This window comes from Caloenas nicobarica, chromosome 2 (genome assembly GCF_036013445.1).
Source record: "Caloenas nicobarica isolate bCalNic1 chromosome 2, bCalNic1.hap1, whole genome shotgun sequence".
Lineage (NCBI taxonomy): Eukaryota > Metazoa > Chordata > Aves > Columbiformes > Columbidae > Caloenas > Caloenas nicobarica.
In genome coordinates, this window is record NC_088246.1 from 89,845,570 (window position 1) to 89,866,413 (window position 20,844).

Sequence of the window (20,844 nt, forward strand, 5' to 3'; positions counted from 1 at the left end):
ATCAGGGGTGTCAAACTTATTTTCACCGGGGGCCACGTCAGCCTCGCCGTTGCCTTCAAAGGGCCGAATGTAATTTTAGGACTGTATAAATGTGAAAATAAGTGTGACACTCCTGCCATAGATGATTAAAATGTAATCTTATATCAGATGTAGCTCCAAAATGGGGTGGGGTGGGATGGGGTGGAAATCTTGTACAGATTAGGTGCCTTTCCAGCTGAGAACAGTATAGGAATGTTTGGATTTCTCTGCTCTGCTGCTAGACATGATAATATTATCACTTTTTCCTTTTGCTGCTTATAGCATTTGGTTATTAGATACTCTTAAAGTAGTTCTTCTGAGGTCATTTTCTTAAAACCCATTTTGCTTAATAAAAACCTTATTAATCTAGAGCAGATACTTTTAGTCTTCATAAGTAACAATAAAAGTAAAATTCTTACTCAGGTGGTTTGGTTAGCAGGGTTTAATACAGCTCTGGATCCATTACTATTGTTGTTTGTTAGCAGACTTTTATTATAACTCTTCCTGCTTAGTAGGATATGTGGAGAGAAATTACGAGCTAAGAACAAAAAATTAATCCTTTCAGTTTTGCTTTTAAGGATTAATGGAAGTGGCTATAATAATTCAGGGCTGTCCTTTCATTTTTCTGGTTTTTAATGGGAAGCCTTGTAATTACCTAGTGCAAGCTTTTCTTATTATGTAATATTTCATGTAACTCAAAACCAGTATGTTCTTAAGACATGCAATTTGGTCTTCAGCTTTCAGATAAGAGACCTGACCGAAAATATGCAAAGCAGATGCTAGCAGTTGTTGCTTATTTTGCAAGAAGATAAATAATTACTTTCCTTTGGTAGTGTACCTGTGAGGTTGGTTCTGGTTTTTTGCATGTATCATCCTTTTTGCCAGTATCCTACAATGAGGGAGAAATGCCTGCTGGTTTTGAAACCCATCCTTAGACTTCTTCACTGGAGCTACTGCCAGAGGAAAAGATTGAGCAGTTGTGCTCTGTTTTTTCCTTTCAAAGCTGTACATCTTCTCCTAGATGGCAGTGACAAGTGTAGGAGAGCAGTAAGTTGATGTGACATGGAGGTATCTCCTCTGACTCCCTTTCTCCAATGCCACACTGTTGTTACAAAACACCTTCATAGGATTCCCTCACCCATTTAAAATGTTGGAGACAGGCAGCACTATCCATGAAGGTAGGATTTTTTTTCTTCTTATCTACCCTAGGTAAAACAGGAAGGACCAGCTTCCATTAGGAGGCTACTGAGGACAGAGCCTGTGCTTTTATATCTCATCTAGGCTGCTCATGTCAGGTGCCAATTGGAGAGGCTGAACAAGGAAGGAAGAACGCACGCCTGCAAGCAGATCATCTGTGTCCAGCTGTGGAGAGGTGTGACAGGAGCATCAGTCTCATTAGTGCAGAAAACTATAATACACAGTCAGCCAGAGAGAGTGGAAGAACTTAGAACTGAAATACATCTCAACCAGGGTTGAGAAGCTAGAAAATTTCCAATTTCAGGAAGCATGAACACGTGAAAAACAGCATTTACCAAAGAAGGGAGGAGGACAGAACTGTTGGAGGCAGAGACAAGAGTTTCAGTAGCAGGTATACCGAGCCTTAAGGTGAAAGGGAAAAGGGTTGAACTCTGTTTTCTTTTCTGTTATAAAAATACAACAAGTAGAGAAAGGAAAGGAAAGGAAAGGAAAGGAAAGGAAAGGAGAAAAGAAAAGAGGACCAGGTCTGCAGGGAGTGCCCTTTGATCATCTCCCTCCCTGCAAAACTCGATCAGAGAAAAATAAATAAATGGCAGCCCAAATATTTGGAGAGAAATGGGTAAGCCATCATAGTTGCTTTTTCTTTCCATACCATACCTGCTATTTGGCAAAATCTGCTGAAAGCATCTGTTTTGTTGGTTTGGTTTGGTTGGGTTTGGGGTTGGGTTTGGGTTGGTTTGTTTGTTTGTTTGTCTGGGTTTTTTGTTTGTTTGGTTTGTTTTATATTTTGGGTGGGGTTTTTTTTGTTTGTTTGTTGTTTTCTCCTGTATGGAGAATTCTGGATTCAGAGTTTGAAGTAATTATGCTAACGTCTGGGTCTTTCGCTAGATCCCTATAGCCCAAACCTCTAGAGGTTTTGAGTGAATTAAGGTAGTCTTCTATATTTTTGATCCTCACCTCTCTCCCAATGTAATGCTATTCAAGGTCTCTATCCAATGAATATATGTGATGCAAAATCTACTGTACTCCAGATGAGACTCTCAAGGACTTGAGTAGGTATTACCTACTAGAGAACGGTTTCTGTCACTAAGTTCGTCACTGGCAAATTTGCATCAGTAAAATTATATAATAACTTGCAAAATCTTGTGCGAGGTAAGAATGCTTTACCTTGAAAATGAAGGAAATTTGTTTGAAGTAAACAGCAGGCAATAAACCAAGGAATTCTATAATACCATACTTGAAAATGGTTTTTCAGAAATGAAATAATTGCATTTCAGAATTTATTAGAGAACATCAATAAAATGCAATGTCTAATGAGTGCATTCACTTTTATGATTATGTTGAATTGTATTATAAAATCTATCAGCAATATAAGAGAAGCTTGAAAAAATGTCTGGCATACAAAGTTTTAGTGTATTTTGAAGTCCTTGCTCTTCCTTATCCATAAAATCTTCAATTTAGCAAAATAAAAAGTAAAATAAATGATGGAGAGCTGAGGCATTGCATAAGAAATAGTAGTCAAAATAGACCGGTAGCCAGCTATGCTATGACAGGCTAGCATTTTAAGTATGTGTCCTAGATAATAACGAAACACAGAGGAAAAATACCTATTAATAAAGAATGATTTATGCCAGTTTTATACCAGGACTTAACATTTCACAGTTCAGCTCCCGAGGATGGATATAGCTATGATGACTACAAGTTGTATATTACTTTTAAGATGTTTAAGGCTGTAGAAAAATTTTAATCTATGATCAAGATTTGTCTTTAAATATTCATGGGCAGTGATACCTTGGTCAGCTTTATGCAAGATCTATACTGTTTTCCAACAGCTGCAGAGGGCTAGACTAAATGAATATAAGTAATGAATATATGGGGATGGCAAAATGTAAATAAGAAATGGACTTTGTTAATTGCTTCAGTAAGGTGAAAGAAAATAAAATAGATTGGCACATTTGGAACTTATATTTTTTCCATTATTTTAAACTTCCCTTTTGGAATGCATTTCTAGATGGAGGTTGAACCTTACTAAAAAAAAAAAAAAAATCAAAGGCATCCTCCAGGAATTTAATGTCATTAAATATTTTGCTGAATACAAATATTTGGAACAAATGGGTCTCCAGAGGCCAACAGTATGAGGGTGTGATTCATTGACATGGTGAGGTGAATGAACAAGCTTCAGACAGATCTCATTCAGCATTAGACCAGCATCTAGACTTCTAAGATTTTGAATCTATTATACACACGTAAATCTATGTGTGTTTCTTATTTTGTGTATATATATAATCTCATCTGTGTCTAGATCTGTCAAACTTCAGTTTTCTTTTCACATTTATGAGGTTAATTTCACTTCTAACTGGGTCTCTGAATGCATTGCACTTGAAATGTGAGTGGTCACTTCTCATAAGGACAGTCAGTGGAAATCACAGCTCTTTCCTGCTCTGCGTAGGCTTTGGATGTTATAATTCTTAAGATTAATTCCTGTTACCTCCAGAAAGACAAACAGATCATTCCCTGTTACTTGGTTTACTCTGTAAACAGTAGCATCCACTAACTAGGTAAATTAAGTCATATTAGTCTACTTCAGGAGATGTGGAGTTTTATAAAAAGCAGAAGCAAACTTTTTTGCTCCAAAACTCAGGAAGTGAGAAGAGGCCAGAACTCCCTCAGATGCTCTCACGAAACTCTCTCAGGCTCCTGTTTCCCTATGCTCTTCCCAGAGGAAGTTTCTATACAGTTCCTCTCACCCTTTTAATCACTCAGACTACACCTACACCACTTAATAAAAAAGGTCCAGGAAATAAGCTTACGCACAACACCTTTGGTCATCCGTAATTGTTGGTTCAGTTCCCAGCCTTGTTTTGGACCACTCCAGCTACTGCTTTCCCAGTGAAAACCTAGTGTGACTGAGGGAGAAGTTTGCTTTATACACAGGTAGCATGAGACAGTACAGGTGAGGCTGCACCATTTTGGCTCCTTCTGCCCTCCAGAGTGCCCCATCCCATTCCTAATCAGCTTTGCACTCCCAAATCCCCCATCTGTCCTTACACCACCTTCCAGGGCAGGCAGCACACCCTTGCTTTCATGCTACAAGAATGCCATTCTCTGGAGTGCAGCACCAGCATGTGCTACCTGGCAGAGCTGCCGCCAGTCCCTAGGGAAGCATTTGGCGCTGTCAGATGGCATCACCATGTGTCTGCTCTGGCAGTGAGCATTGTCTTGGTCTCTTTGTTCTCCGAGTCCCCTGGGGTGGTGGAAAGGGAAGATAATCTAAAGGGAACCATTGTCTCTTCCTAGTAAGTGCGTGTTAAGAACCGCCACCATCCTCCCTGGAAAGCGTAGGTTTGTCTCCAACCTTTAGAAAAACAACTGGAGTATTTCAGATTGAAGCACTATCTTGACTTCATATGGTTCAGTTATCTTTTTTGTATTAACTTGGAGGAGTCTGTGGGAAAACATCTTTGCAGGACAGTCACGCTGGTTTATTAAAGAAGCTGTAGAGATTCCCAGACTTTGTGCTGAGCAAGCAGACATCAGAAATAGCACACTACAGTGTGTTTGCCCAGAGGCAGCAATAAGTAGCCACCTTGTGCTTTTAGTGCATGGGCTTGTTTATGCGTGTAGCACTGTTCCCTGTTGTAAGCTGAAGATCTATATTGTGTTGTGCTGACAAATTCATTTTCTTGCTTTCCTAATTCTATTGCTTCCATTTAATTTGGGAGAGTCTAGGCAGCCTCATGCATCCATAAATTGAATATGTAAAAATCCATGAAGGTCATATACAATACTCGTGACATTATTACAGGTTGACATTCTCATGCCGATCCATACTAGGTGTATCCTGCCACATACCAGAATCCTTGCACTTGTTCTGGTGATCTGATAATTCACAAATGATATGTGTTTACCCTTCCAGAACTATTTGCAAATTCAGCAAGAGACAAGAGAGTCACTTCACTTTCTGCATTAAAAACTTTTATGGGAATTCCTCCATGTCAACAAACAGAAGTTCACAGCACAATATTTGGAAACATATGAACTAATTTTTCCTAGACAGGAATCTCCTTTTTCCCTTGAAGCTTTGAAGTGATTCAGTTCACTTTTCCCAAAGAGAAAATGAAATAAAGTCTGACATGGTAATCCCTCCATATCCACAGAATTCCCTGAAGTAGCTCTGAGGTTATTACACTTCATGCAAATGAAAACAATTTTCACAAGTTTCAACAGCAGGCCACATTTTCATAAGTTCATAATCAGTAGAGTATATGCATAGGTGTTTGAAGATGTATGTATTGTTTCTCAGTTTTGAATGCGTGAAATAGGAGTACTAGTTTTTATTTATACATGTGTTATGATTATTAGCACGACTTTAAAATATTGCCTCTTGAAAGAGAGACATGGATTTTTCAAGAACCCTAAAACATTCTGAATGCATTTCATATGTTTTTATTCCTGCAGTTCTTGAAGATTTTATTTGTAATTAATTTTTCTCCACACTTCCAGTTGTGTTTTGGCTCTGCAGCTAGATTTCTGATTTTTAGCAACATATTTTTGATATCTTAGCCTTAACACTTGTAATTAAATCTTCTATATTGTGCTACCCTGTTACCTATTCAGCAAACATGCACATTTTTAGAGGACAAAAAAAGATTAACAAAGTTAAAAAGTGAGGTCTTTTTTTTCTGGCTTTCTCTCATTTCAGTGTTTAGTGTGCAAATGTGTAACAGCATTAGATGTTATATTTAAAGAACAAGAGCTCATGAGCAACTATGATAATTTACAAATCTGTAAACTCTAATAATGAAGTTGGAAGGTTTTTGAAGTCTTTGAGGCAAGATTCCTATTGTAATGGAAGTTTTACACACATATGGAAAGAAGATATGAGGTTCTAATAGGGAAAACATTACTAATAGTTTAGCTCTTTGTATATTGTCAACCCAATTTTACCTTTATTGTTATCACAAGTCCTGTCAATCTATTTTGCCTTTTTTTTGTTTGTTTTGGTTTTGTTTGTTTGTTTGTTTTAAAGACACAAATGCAGTGGTACTATGCAACTTATGAGAGCTCACAATACCAACAGGTTCTCCTCAAAAGTATTTGGTCCCTATGTTCCAGCAAAACATCTGTGCAGATCTGAGTGTGAGGGAATTGGGAGATGTTACAGACTAATCTCAAGGAAGTGCTAAGTGTGATAATGAATGAAAGTTACGGGGAGGAGTGAGAATGCTATCGTATCTGCTCAGCTTCAAATATCCTGGGCAGGTGATGACCATTGCTGCCAAAAAACCTGCCCTGGATACTCTCAGCACAACAGATAGAGAGGGAAGTGACAGCAGAGACCACATAAGCTGGGAACTGGGTCATCTTTGGCAAAGAGCTGTCTGACAGGGTTTGGGCTACTGCGTGGAAATGTCAGCTTGTTTGCCTTTCTAGTTCCCCTCAAAAGTTTTGGCAGGTTGGAGATGTTCCTGCAAAATGCTTCAATTCAATTACAGTAGCTTCTTTCAATACAATAGTGCTGTCAAGAAATGTTCACCTATAGAATTTCTTTGGAGTGTTTTCTCACAATAGATGTTTTAAAAATAGTTTTGTTTGTTTCTTTGTTTTCTCACTTCAGAATAACATTTGGGAGCGAAAACAAAATTTTGTTTGTTTCTCAGAGGTACCAGTGTTACTTACACAAGAGGGGCTCTTCTCCACAAATCTATGTATCAAATTTATCTTTCCTTTAGTAACTCATCAAGTTATCAGTCTCTCTTAAGGTCATGGACTTTCCTCACTTTTAGTAGTCCTTATGGGTAATGGACCACATGTTTATTGTCTTTGGTATATACTGTTTCCTTCTTTTTTTTTTTCCTTTTTGGAAATATGGCCATCTGTTGTTTCCTAGGTACTTTTATATATATATATATATTCTCTAATATCTCCTGCATCACCATCAGTTTATTTGATCAGTTTTTAATCAATTAAAAAAAAAAAGAAAAAAATCCTGTAATACTATTAAAATATTTAAGTGAGAGCTGAAATTAGGTTATCTTACCATCAAATACTCTTGCGTAGAGTTCTCTTTTCATTACAGCTTCTGAGCACATTCTTAGTCACACTTGGTTACCATCCATTATTCTGCTAATCTGAAGTAATGGCATGATGGTAAAGCAGAAGCAGAGTTAACACAACTGATGAAGCAATTACGTTTTAAGAGTACATTATGCCTGTATGTGGAGAAGAAAAACTCCGGGATGCTTTTGGCATTAGAGCACAGAGAGCTGGGCCAGAGCTGCCCAGCACAGTTGTGTGCGACAGATACCCGGAGCAGATGGTCTGTCCAGCCATGTTCATGTAGCTCATCATCCTGGCTGGACGTGAGCTGGCCTGCTCACATATCATGGGGCCACTTCCTTGCAAAGACGGTAAGAGATGTGTTTTTCTAAATCTAATACCTGAAGATAAATCCAACTTCCAGGTTAACACGAGTGCATATATCACAGAAAAGTGATAAACAGTATTTTCTTCTGTTGTTTTCAGAGCCAAATTTTGTATCATCTTATGACATTGGGAACTTTACCTATTTCTTCTTCCGGGAGAATGCAGTGGAACATGATTGTGGCAAAACAGTCTTCTCTCGTGCTGCCCGGGTGTGCAAAAATGATATTGGTGGCAAGTTCGTGCTGGAGGATACCTGGACTACGTTCATGAAAGCTCGGCTCAACTGCTCTCGCCCTGGAGAAATTCCATTTTACTATAATGAACTGCAGAGCACTTTCTTCCTGCCCGAACTGGACTTGATCTATGGGATTTTTACCACTAATGTGTAAGTAAATTTTATTTTCTTGCTATTTTTGACAGTAAAAGCTAAAGCTTCTGAGCTGCTTTCTTCTGTGCATGCCAAGTAAACATTGTAAATTCAAATGACTGTTTTGCCCAATCCACTGTCCTCTTTTGAACAAGTGTCAGTTCCAAATGCTTCCTACGTGAATTGTTGAAGGCGTATGAAAGAAGGAAAAATTCTTAGTATTTCCTTACAGCAGAGAGCCAGTCGTGTTTGAGACTATTGAGTCATCTTTTTCATACATTCTTGTAAAGACATTATTTTTTATTTTCTACACTATTATAATACATGCATCCATAATTTATGAAATAAATATTTTATAATTGTAATGTGACGTGATCATGAATTTGACCTGATGTGATTTGACCATGTCAGGAAGAGCTCACCTTACCCAAAAGAGCACAAGAGGTACTGTTACATATTCTAAATTAGTCCGAACATATACTCATGTGAGTTTGAGGGTCAAACCAAAAATTCAATCTCATTTTAACTGATCTCGTTATATCAGCAACATAAAATTAAAAAAATGTACAGTTTGGTCTAAAAATCAAAATTTGTTAAATATTAAAACATTGGATGGACGTAACATCTCCCTAGACTCTGAGCTTGATATCAAGAGTTGCTTAACTCTTAGGAAAAAGAGACATTCATCTCAGAAATGTCCTTTGTTACTTTAAACAGGATAACTAGAATTCATAGGTTGCTTGGTAAGAGCAGCCCATGTTTTGTGGCTGTGCAGCCCAGTGTTTGGACCACTGGAACACAGTTTCAGATTTTGCTGTCTGTTCTCTTGCCTGCTTGTAGTGTCTTGCTCTGTAAGTCTGTTTTGCCTAGAATTTTAAAAGGTAGTTGGAGACCTAAAATATAGATCAGGACACCTTTCTACTGCTGTAAACACCTGGACACTTACCTTCTATAAATATTCATTAACCAGGTAGAAACAGTCACAAATTAATGCCAGCAAATTATGATCCCTAAGTTTTTTAGTCTATGAACATAAATTTGGGCTTGAGCTAATTTCTCCTGCTTTTAGTACAGTCTTTTATTAGCACATCAACGCACCTTCCAGACTGAGGCTGGCCCCTGCACCAGCAACTCAGGCCATGAGCCTGACTAGTGAGAGGCTGCTTGCACCAGGCTGTGATAATTCCTGACATCAGATGATGAGCTTAACTCTGTTCCTGCGCTGGAGCCATGCACTGAAGCTAAATGGTGCTTTTTAAAAGAGAATAGTAAAGATGTTGGGACTACTGGAGATAAGAAAATTTGATGCTATTCTCAACAGTAGTTTTAATTTCATTGGTCTGTTTTACTGACTGGTTCCAGTCTTAGAAGACAGGTATTCTCAGGTGGCATGCACATTCACTGTTCAACATGATCTTTCATGAGATGTCGAAGTAGCCTTGATACTCTCCTGCCGTTGGAAGCCTGATTGGAGAATTCTGCTCCAGAACATCCGCAGGGCTTTGGCCATGGAAAGGGAGCAACGCTCTTCTCTTTAGAAGGGCTGTCCTAGCAATTTGGGGAATGGTGGATTTTCCTATGCTACAAATTCCACAGTTTCTGGGATCTCAGGGCTGCCATCAGCACACCCTTGCTCTTTTCAGAAAGGACTCACTAATGTAAGACTACCTTTGCCACATGAAAGTAGGCAGTATTTGAAACCTTGCTGCTACTTGCCTCTTCCCCAGTAGCTCAGCATTCTGCCTTGTCCAACAGAGATGGACAATTCAAAGAGGAATTAATTACAACTGTTTGGGGGTATGGTTTTTGATAGCTCCATTTAAATTATATTTGTTCCTGCCACCAAATATTGTAAGTAAATATTTGGACATTGTTTAAGCATTATAAAGTGAGGATTACTTCCCCATGTTGAATACCCATTCAGAGATATCTGCACAACCCGTATGATCCACCTTTCAGCCCTCCAGCCTGATGGTGGAAAAGTGTCAAGGTTTCCCATGAGACAGAACAAGATATTCCTTTCTGTTCTTATAACAACATCAGATATTACTGAACCACATTCAGCATTTGTCAATCTCAATATCTTCAGAATTGCAGTGGTTTTATTGTACCCTAATGCTTTTTTAAATATACTGTGAATCATTCTGTGAGGAAAATATGAAGCATTTCTGTCAAAAAAGATTGAATAATAGCAAAGCCTTCACGCTTTAAGCGTGGTTGACTGTTAAACCTACTATGGCCACTGCTTCATAATGAAGCTGATTTAGTTTCTTTCAGACCATCTGAAAATCTATAAACATGAATCCAATGTCCTTTAAGGACTTCAAGAAATTCAAGAACACATTGGTATGGCTAATTGTATTAGTGAGCTACCTTTAGTGATAGTTTATATAGGCAAGGAATTATCAAATCAAATGATAGTTGATTCTGCAGAAATTGTTAGCATGGAACTTCAAGATGTGGGGTTTCTTTGAAATAAGAGTGACAAGTATACAATAAAAAATGTTCTTTTGTCCTGCTATTAAATCCATATATCCTAACTTTTTACAGTTGTTGTCAGATTTTATCCCCTGAGGTTATTTTTTCTTTCCATAATTTTGGAGTCTCTATAGTAGGCTTCCTTAAGCCTTGTGTAAATTACAGGCTAAGTTTGATAAAAGGGGAAGGAAAAAAAAAAAAAAAAGAAAAAAATACTGTGTGGATCAATTATCAGTGGTTTTACCTGCAATGGAAATTTGTGCAACTGCCATCTTCATTATCTATCCCTTTGTCTCTAGTTGTCAAGGAGAACAATGCAGTTTTCCATATTACAAGCTCTCATAGTCACCGGATTGTGTTGTCTACACTGTACAGAATTACTTTATTGTCAGGTATATCACATTTTCAAGACAAGAACAGGAAATTTTATGTTTTGCTTGGCTGCTGTTTATTCCTGTTGATTCTTCTAATGGGGTATCCTGTAAAGTGTGCAGTCCAAGTTGTTTTCTCTTGATGGGTTTCTGGAACTTGCATACTTACTGCTGTACGACATCTCTTGGAAGATGAGATTTTTGTGGAGGTATCTTACCCAGACATTCCTTAGGGTGCAGAGATATACCATACATTGAAAATCCTTACCTCCATTGCACTGCCATTGGTTGCGTAGAAGAAACATAAATGAATCCTGAGAATAATCTCATCCTGAACTTTGTAACTAGAAGAAAGCTGTCCCTGATGCATGTGGTTATTTGTGGAAGTATGGTCTAGTGATATTAGAGCAGCAGCAGAAGGTAGGAAGTTCTGAGTCTCTCCCACACCAGCTACTCGGCAAGGCTGACAAGCATTTTAAGTTCTATGTCCATGCCTAAATCAGCACATCTTGAGATATCATCTCGTGGCTGATCATATCTGCTTTGTTAATTACTTGAAGGATTGAAGACTGATTGGCTTTTTGATTTATTTTTTTTCAGAAAATGGACTTCTTAATGTTTTTACCGAAGTTAATGTTTATATTTCTTTTGCAGGAACAGCATAGCAGCCTCAGCAGTTTGTGTTTTCAATCTGAGTGCCATAACTCAGACCTTTAATGGACCCTTCAAATACCAGGAAAACTCTCGCTCTGCTTGGCTTCCATATCCCAATCCTAACCCTAATTTTCAGGTACAGATATGTGGGAGAAGAACAACAGTTTACATTAAGTATTTTCAAAGTGCTGTATGGTTCATATTATAGTTAATATGCCCAGTTTTTCAGTATGTTATAGCCTAAGACCTCAAAAAAATAACAAAAACCGCCAAACCAACCAACCAACCAACCAAACTAAAAGGCTCAAGAGGTCCCCTTATTTCAACATATTTACTTTTATTCTTCCACAAAATAAGTTGGGTTGAAAAGCATATGTTCTTTGAAGGGCAGGAGAACAAAGGCTCAACTTCAATCTTCTGTCAAAAAAACACCATAGTTATCTGTCAAGGATATTAGAATCAGAAAAAGGAGCACTGTTTGACAGAAAAAAATAAAGTAAGGAGGGGGGTAGAGGAGGAGTGGTCAGGATTTTCCATATTTTCCTGTGCAAGGTGGCCCACACTCCCTGAAGAGTCTGCTTAAGAGAATTCATGATGTGCCCCTCATTTGAACTTGTCAGTCTTAGAGAGTGTAATAATCTGCATTTGGCTGACAGCATGAAACTAGTTAGTCCAAGGTGGGTCACTCAATGTAACTTTCTACAAAAAGAAAAGGATATTTCAGATAAGCACATATGCATTGTTTTCTTCTGCATAGTGACCACTCCTACAAGGACAATTTTAGTGAATGTGATTCTAGCAAGAGAAATAGAATGGAAAACTGCGTTAATTTAGTGATTAACAATAGCTCTTCACCAAGATACTTAAGTGTATTCACCTTTATCCACCTTTTACCCTCTCTTAATCTCAATGCAATTTCATTAGTTCAATGCTGCTCCTATAGCAGCCTTCCCTGTCTTCTTGTAAGGATCATGAGATCTTCACAAGCGTGAATCAGAATCACTCATTGGAGAGTGTAGATAGTTTTAATTACTTCCTGATTTATACAAAGGAAAATGAGGCATTGAATTTGCCCTGAATTACAGGCCAGAGCCATGTTACCTTTCCTAAATAGTATATTTGGCATTAGCCCCAAGTGACAAGACACCATCTAAGTATGCTGTATTGCAGAAGTGGGCTATAATTCAATATAACTTTTTACATATTGTAGAAATATTTGTATTGTCAAAATACAAGTAAGAGGGTCTAAGTGAGGCTAAATTTTAGAAGGAGAAAGCCTGAAGAAAGGCTTGTATGTAATAATCTGTTTTCTAGCTGGGTGAGCAAGTCCAATAAAAGTTATTAACCTCTCCCTACAAATGTATAAATGTGTTGATAATTACTGTGAGAGCACGCCATACAGGATGGTACATATAAACGAAGATGACAGCCTGAGTTTAAGTCTCTACTGTAAAACATTTTAAGTCTCTATTGTGCTGTTGGTGCTCATCTCTAAATCCCAGTCAAGACTGAGGTATTGAATAAATTTCTTGCTTGGGTGGTCTGGCTGATTTTAATATGGTTGGTACTTCATAAAATTTACTAGAACAGTGGCGACAGTTGTATCACATCTCATTGAGCAACAGCTTTGCAGACCAGCACTGGTATTGAAAGCTGTAACGTGGCCTTTTACAACATAGTATTGAAGCAAATTGACATTAACTCATCTCTAGGAATCATCAGTGATGTCAAACTTCTGTTATTTTGAAATTTTTTTTTAGACATCTGGCTCTGTAACTGCAACACCATTGTGTACCAGAAGCTAGTCTAATTCTTAGAGCTAGGTGTAGTAACTCAGTTTTTGTGGCTTGATGATACTTTAGAGTACACACTGCACACAGATGGGATATATTCATTGGCTGAGTCACTGGTTTCCTTCCCAGAAATAAGGACTTTTCTTTTGTAGAGTGCTTGCGATAAAATATCAGATGTTCTGTTCTCGTAGTCTCAGAAGTAGATTTATCCTCAGAATATTCACCTACTCACAATAACAGAAAGAACTATGTGACTTGAAGGAAGACTACTGCTATGTAGTGGTAGTTACATTAGACACTGTATTTCCAAGACTGTATTATATTGATGAAATATTTTCCATATTAGAATACTATTGGAGCCCCAGTTTAGAGGAATACTGTTTTTCTCCAGAGATTGTTGCTTTTCTCTTTACATAGGACAATTTCCATCCTAAGACCGAGGACCATATGTATTTCAACGTACTATGAGTGTTCCAGCTGGAATCTTTCCTGCTTAATAGATTCAGAGAAATTCTTCTTTGGCATGGTTTATTTTTTTCACTGGCCTGACATGCAGGGTGCTCACAGAGCAAGTGATTGTTTCCTGCGAGTTGCTTAACCGTCTTTCTTCATCATATGTTCTCTCATTATGAAATTATTTATTTGAGTTATTCTTAACATTTTTGGATTTGGAATGATCATTTAATCTCAGAATGAAAACGTAGCAATAATGAAAAAATAACTGGTTGGGTTTTGCACACTGTCTTATTTTCTTCATGCTGTAATTCATAGCATAATTTATGACACAGTAGAATAGAATGAAAAAGTATGACTTAGCTCTGCCTTTCACATCGCTGACAGATTTGATAAATGTTGTGAAGTACTTCTTTACTTCTCTGATGCAATTATGTGAGTAAACATACGGATGTTTACATATTCACATGTGCTAAGGAGCTTTCGCTTTTGTGTCCTCAGTTAGTTGAAGACTTAAACACAAAGTTGCTAAAATTAACTGCCACTTATTTTGCTTTGTTTATTTGTGCTTGAAATTTGTGTGTGCAATTAGCTAATGCTTTCTTGTAAGAAAAGATTACAGTTTTGAGATATAAAATACAGTCAGTTCCAAAGCAAAAATGTCTTTGCCACGGATAACACCTTATAGTTAGAGCTCCGCACTGTCCATTCTTGACTAGTAAACACAGGATCTGAAGGAGCTGCTAGAACTTTGTGCGGTGCTGTGACCTGGGATTTGTCAGCCCTTGGCTGTGGTAGGACATGGGGTTTCCTTTGAAAAAATTTTGTATCTTTAGCATTGTGTCTGTGTAAATTATAAAGAAAAACAGACAGAAAATTCTGTGGTTTTGCTGAATGGTAGTTTTTCTCCTTCCTGACCTGCAAACATAGGATATAGCAAAATATTTACTGTAGTTTACTTGTGGTGGTCAGTCTGGTGCTTTTCCGTATAGTTTAGGGTTAGGGACCCTCTGTAGTACTGCCTCAGGAAAGTGGAGCTTCCTCAGTCACTGTGTGGACAGTCTGGTCAGTACCAAAATGAGACCTGAAAGTGGAATTCCACAGTGTTACTACAAGATGTACTCTTGTAGTAACTCTACAAAATGTACTCTTGTAGTAACTCTACAAGATGTACTATAAGATGTACTCTTGTACTCTTTATTTCCTTGTGCTGTAAATCAGGGAGTAAATCTGTTATTATTGTTGACACATATAGTAATGTTACTTTTCTGTGTTTACAGTGTGGCACCATGGACCAGGGTTTGTATGTAAATCTGACTGAAAGAAATCTTCAAGATGCTCAAAAATTCTTCTTAATGCATGAGGTTGTTCAACCAGTTATTCCAATTCCTTACTTCATGGAAGACAACAGCCGGTTTTCCCATGTGGTTGTGGATGTTGTGCAGGGCAAGGACATGCTTTTCCATATCATCTATCTTGCCACAGGTATGAACTCTGCGTTGCTGTGGTAACTGCAAAAGTTTATGAGGTCTATGATTTTTGATGTCCTGTGAATCAGTTATGAAATATGCATAGTGCACTTTGAAGAACAGCTTTTCCTCTTTGACAGCGTTAACTCTACCTTCTGCCTTTTCTGAGTAGATGACTTCAGCAGTTTGCAATGTCTTTGTTTATATTAGATTGTGAAGTGACATTTTTGGTATCTGTTTGCTATTCTCTTTTGAAGGTATGAAGCCTACGTGGTCTTGGGGAAGTGAACAGTATGAAATTTGACAAATGGGACTTTATAATTTTCTCAGTGTTCTTTTTATTGTTCAGGGAACAATCTCACCCAAGATAAGATGGTTTAGGATCCTCTGAGATAGAAGTATCTCTACAAATAGCAAATTTGCTTACTGCTATTGCTGTTTCTGACTTTTCTGCTCACAAATATTTTATTACCTTTCCTTTTCATCTCATTTTTAAGTCATTCATTATGCAGTTTTACACCCTGCCTTAGAATTTGTCCATTTGTATGTGAGCTTAACAATGAAAGAAAAATAATCCTCCACCTAAAATTGCCTTGGTTGGAAGTATTGCTTTCTTGGTTCAAAATTTGAAGCTTCTTAAAAATAGTGAGAATGTCAGAGAACTGTTTTTTTGCAGAACAAGGATATCCCCAGCTGGGACTGAAATACTACATTGGAGTAGCATGTTTAGAGCATCATGGCATAAAACAGGATAGTTCTGAAATGCTTAGTCCCATGCACATTAGTAGGGGATAGCTCATCAAAGTAATGGTTTGTTAGTATGCATAGCTTGTCTCACAATGAGTAGGCAACAAGTACAATAAATTTAGGGAAAGAACCTGTTGATCAACAAGAGGAAAAAACAATTCTAATCCTATTTATATGGTCTTGCAATCAATGAAGTGAATTTTAAAATTGTCATTGATTCAGTGGAAACTGGATCAGTCCTTTTAATTCTTAAAATTATGATCTACTAATGAATATTGTATCTTCTTTAGCTTATCATTTATCAAGAGCCCAGGAAAAATGTGCATTGTGCTTCTATATATGATTTAATTTTCCTTTGAAAGTATGACACACTTTTTCTGAGCAGATTGCTTCTTTTGAGTCTGAAGAAATTTTATGGTAATTTGGTGCATTTGAGTGAGACAGTATTTCTTTGCATATTATCCTCGTAGCTTTCTCATTGTGCTCCTTGAAAGACAGACAATATTATAAAAGCTTTTAGTAGGTTAATACTGTGCTTGGATTTGACTAATTGTTGTCAAAGCAGCCTGCTGGTTGGTAAATCATAACATTTTAAGTGAAATCATGCCAATACAAAATGCTGCTTGTATTGAATAGGTCTCCTGAGAGAAACTGAATTACAGAAACGTACTGAATTGGTTTTATATGAATGGACTATCGCTGCATTGTGGGATATTTACATTATAATGGCCGCTCTGAGAATGATGTGTTTTGTCATAATTCTGATTGTTTTCAGTTTACTGTGTTTCCTTTTATGTTTGATTCAGTAAGTGAGGATCTAAAACTTTGTTTCATGGTTCGCAAAGTCTGCTGAAGACAGTTTTTTTCTTGGACTAGTCCTTTCTCACTTCTTAGTTGATGCTCACATTGAACCTGCTGTGAGTTATGTCTAACTCTTCCTTTTCCAATTGGATGGTGGGGGGATCCTACTCTAGTAAATTTTCAGAATCCCTTCTCTTACCTGTTGCACTTCATCAGCTCAGAGCGCTTCTGCACTAGCAAAAGCATGGGAGCAGATCTGTCATGGAATGGAGATGCTGAAACAGCTGATTGGGAGCTTCCTTATTAAACAGGATTTATCTGGGGTGGAGGCATGGGATTCTTTAAAATAGGAGCCTGTTTTGTATGCTCTGTTTCCGTGAAACTTCAAACCGGGAAACCCTGCTCCCCTACCAAGGACCCGAGGGAATGGCAGGAAGATGTGCCAGGGGAGGTTTAGGTTGGGCATTACAGAATCACAGAATCACAGAATGTTAGGGATTGGAAGGGACCTCGAAAGATCATCCAGTCCAATCCCCCTGCCAGGGCAGGAACACCTACGTGAGGTTACACAGGAAGGCGTCCAGGCGGGTTTTGAATGTCTCCAGAGAAAGAGACTCCACAACCTCCCTGGGCAGCCTGTTCCAGTGTTCCGTCACCCTCACTGAGAAGAAGTTTCTTCTCAAATTTAAGTGGAACCTCTTGTGTTCCAGCTTGAACCCATTACCCCTTGTCTTACTGTTGGTTGTCACCGAGAAGAGCCTGGCTCCATCCTCGTGACACCCACCCTTTATATATTTATAAACATTGATGAGGTCACCCCTCAGTCTCCTCTTCCCCAAGCTAAAGAGACCCAGCTCCCTCAGCCTTTCCTCATAAGGGAGATGCTCCACTCCCTTCCTCATCTTTGTGGCCCTGGAAAAGGTTCTTCCCGCAGAGGGTGGTGGAGCACTGGAACAGGCTCCCCAGGGAGGTGTCCCGGCCCCAAGCCTGACAGTGTTCAAGAAGAGACTGGACAAGGCCTCAGACACATGGTGTGACCTGTGGGGTTGTCCTGTGCAGGGACAGGAGTTGGACTCGATGATCCTTGCGGGTCCCTTCCAACTCAGGACGTTCTATGATTCTATTATTAATAAATTGTGTTTAATAAAGGTTCTGGGTTCTTTTTATGCATCTTTCTTGCTGCTTAAAAGATATTGCTCCTATTCTCCTTACGATGTATGCTTGCCTTCCACTTCCATTCTTCTCTATACCTCTGATTTTGGTCATTCATGGATGTAGGATCCTACCTTAGCTGGATCTTTAGACTGACTCCTGCACATTCTTTTACGTAATCGCATAGTGTCTGTGAGAAACCATATGATAAAAAACCCTAGGTAACAATATATTATTCTTGAAGTTTTCTTGACAGAGCCAATTCTATTCCACTGCTATTTCACTGAATGACAGTGTTTTTTGTTAACATTCCTTCTGCTCCCCTGAGTGTAAATACTAAGCTTTATTTTCCAAGAAATATTAATATTCACTTTTCAGAAAAATTACCTTTTTTGGTAGATTTTTAAATGACCACAAACATGTTTATATATAAAATACAGGCTCTTCACAGTGGTGCATGGTAGGAAGACAAGAGACAACAGGCAGAGAATTTCAGACTGGATATAAAGAAAAACAGTCAAGCACTGAATGAGATTTCCCAGAGAGGTTGTGTAGTCTTCATCCTTGGAGATTTTCAAGACCAGACAGCAACCCAGTCTATGTTACAGCTAGCTGTCCTTTGAGCAGAAGTTTGGACTTCAGACCTCCTGATGTCCCTTCCAACTTAAATTATCTTCTGTCTATTGTATGCCAGTGCAATGTGCAAATTGGCTAAATTACATTTTTATTCAACCCTGTGATGATAGATAGCATTGTACTTCCTGCTGCCAAAAGGGAAGTGCATTTAACTCTAATAGGAGTACTGGCAGTAAGCAATTTACACCTACTGGTGTAAAGCAGGATAGATCCAACCCATGCTGTGTGAGGTGTACTCTGCATAGCTTTTGTAGTTATTATTCATTACAACATTCTTACAAAAATTGTCTTTTAAAATGCACAAAACTGATTCAGTGGAAAGGCAGGCATATAGATTGGATTGAATATAAATGAATGCTCTGCTGTCTTTGTTACTCAAAGCAAAAATCCCATTCTTTGAAGCACATGGGCTTTCTTCCTCCACCTTCACGTTCACTTACCTATACACCCTGTTATTAGAATACAAATATTACAGAAGCGAATAACCCTGACAGTATAAAAGTGTAATCTAATTTCATTAAACCTTAAATAGATATAATATTACTTGAGGAGAGACCAGGAGTAAGCAAATAAATGCATTAATCTGCTGTGTCAACAGTCTTCACTTCCTAAACTTTTGCCAAGTCATCATTCCGCTAGAAGATTCTGATATGCTGGGATTTAACAGCTACTGCTCATATGAAAAATATACTTTAGTACCTCTTAATCTTTTGCTGCACTGACTTTTAACACAGAATGAAAGGATATATCAATTCCCGCACATTTTGTGTTGCTCAGAACTAGCAGTGCTGCTGGCTTTAGGCAGCCAGAAATCCCTGAAACAATTTTCAGTGATTCAGAAAGAAAAATCAAGGAAAGCATTCACAGAAGTTCTGAACTAAAAATCATCTACATTAGTAAGCTCAAAGTAGAGCAAGCTAGAAAATAACATGATATTCTGATAACTTTTCAAGGTTGAAAGACTTTACTTATTTTCTCATGAGAAAAAAATCAAAGCAAAATGGAGCTATCTTTGTCATAGTTTTGTTTCCCTCCCTTTTGTTCCTTTCCCCACCCTCCCATTTCTTTCTCCCTTTTATTTTTCCCTTTCAATTTTAATGCCTACGTCTCCCATGGTTAAAAACTTTGCCAATATCAAAAGATCTTCAAAGCATTTGTCAGAAAACAGGATGCTGCAACAAGAGCAAGTAGCCCGTATTTAGAAGACTGTTAAAAATGTATTGATTTATTAGAATGAATAAGAAAATTATTAGGTACGATGTCTAGTTTGAGGGTATTCTGAAAAAGGTTTCTGGTTGCTGTTTCTTGGGAGCTCAGAAAAGGTAATATTTGCACTGTCTGAAAAGAAACTTTAAGGCCCTATCTTAAAAATGATTTGGTAGAAAAACTCCCATGTTTTCTCTGTTCTTCAGTCTCACTGGATAGAGGAAGTCCTCTCTGCATCCTGAGTAGAAAGAGTATATACCCGCTGGTGGATCTTGATTATTGGGATTTTTATAATAGTTTGGCATTGATGAAATAGGGGTATGGCTTACTTACAAAGAGAGTACGAAACCTGAAGAAAGATTTATTTTTGGCTACATTGCATGTCTCTAAAGAGTGAGTTGTTCATTGAACTGAACCTGAATTTTTATGCCAAAAGCCAGGTTTTACCAGAGGCTTAAAGATGACTAGAAGACGTTACAAAAGGTTTTGTACTTCCCTTTCCAAGAAGTTAAAGAAAGTGTTTTTCCCTGCTCTTAAGACCTCAGAATAACAGGTAGCAACAATAAAAAAAATTCTGATGAAACACATGCCACAATTATTATGAAGAAGTGGAGAGGTTTCACAAAGAAGTTTTGAAAGACATTTTTTGAAAATGCAGATGGATTTTTCATACATTTGTCTTTAGAAGGGTTATAACAAGTAATAAAATTCCACAAATGTAACATTTTTCTCATGAAGCCTCGATGCTGTATATTATCCAGAGACCAGTCCCAACCTCATTAAGTGATTTGGAAGTGTGCATGAAACTCATTTTGGAAATGCTATCAAAACTGTTTGTATTTCTTGTAGTAGTCTTACTAGATGGAAGTAAATTCATGCAAAGTAGTGCATGATTTGTTTGCTCTGTGATTTTTATTACTAATTCTATCTTCTTCCTTTTGTTTTTGTAATCAATATATGATATTTTTTGCTGGGGAAAAAAACAACGTCTTGAAAAAAAAAAAAGAGTTGTGCAAGTGTTTTTGCTAAAAAATCTCAGAAGAAATACTGTTATTTTCCTGGCAGACTACAGGTTC

At 37.8% G+C, this 20,844-nt stretch overlaps 1 protein-coding gene across 8 annotated transcripts in view; it reads left to right on the forward strand.

Moving 5' to 3' along the window:
* The window catches only part of SEMA5A (semaphorin 5A), a 330,124-nt gene that overhangs the window by 192,429 nt on the left and 116,851 nt on the right, over nucleotides 1–20,844 (forward strand). For all 8 annotated transcript variants that reach the window (XM_065628512.1, XM_065628511.1, XM_065628519.1 and 5 more), the window contains 3 exons: nucleotides 7,741–8,026; nucleotides 11,512–11,647; nucleotides 15,038–15,242. In XM_065628512.1, coding sequence (XP_065484584.1) covers nucleotides 7,741–8,026; nucleotides 11,512–11,647; nucleotides 15,038–15,242 — 627 coding nt within the window. The remainder of the gene's footprint in view (nucleotides 1–7,740; nucleotides 8,027–11,511; nucleotides 11,648–15,037; nucleotides 15,243–20,844) is intronic.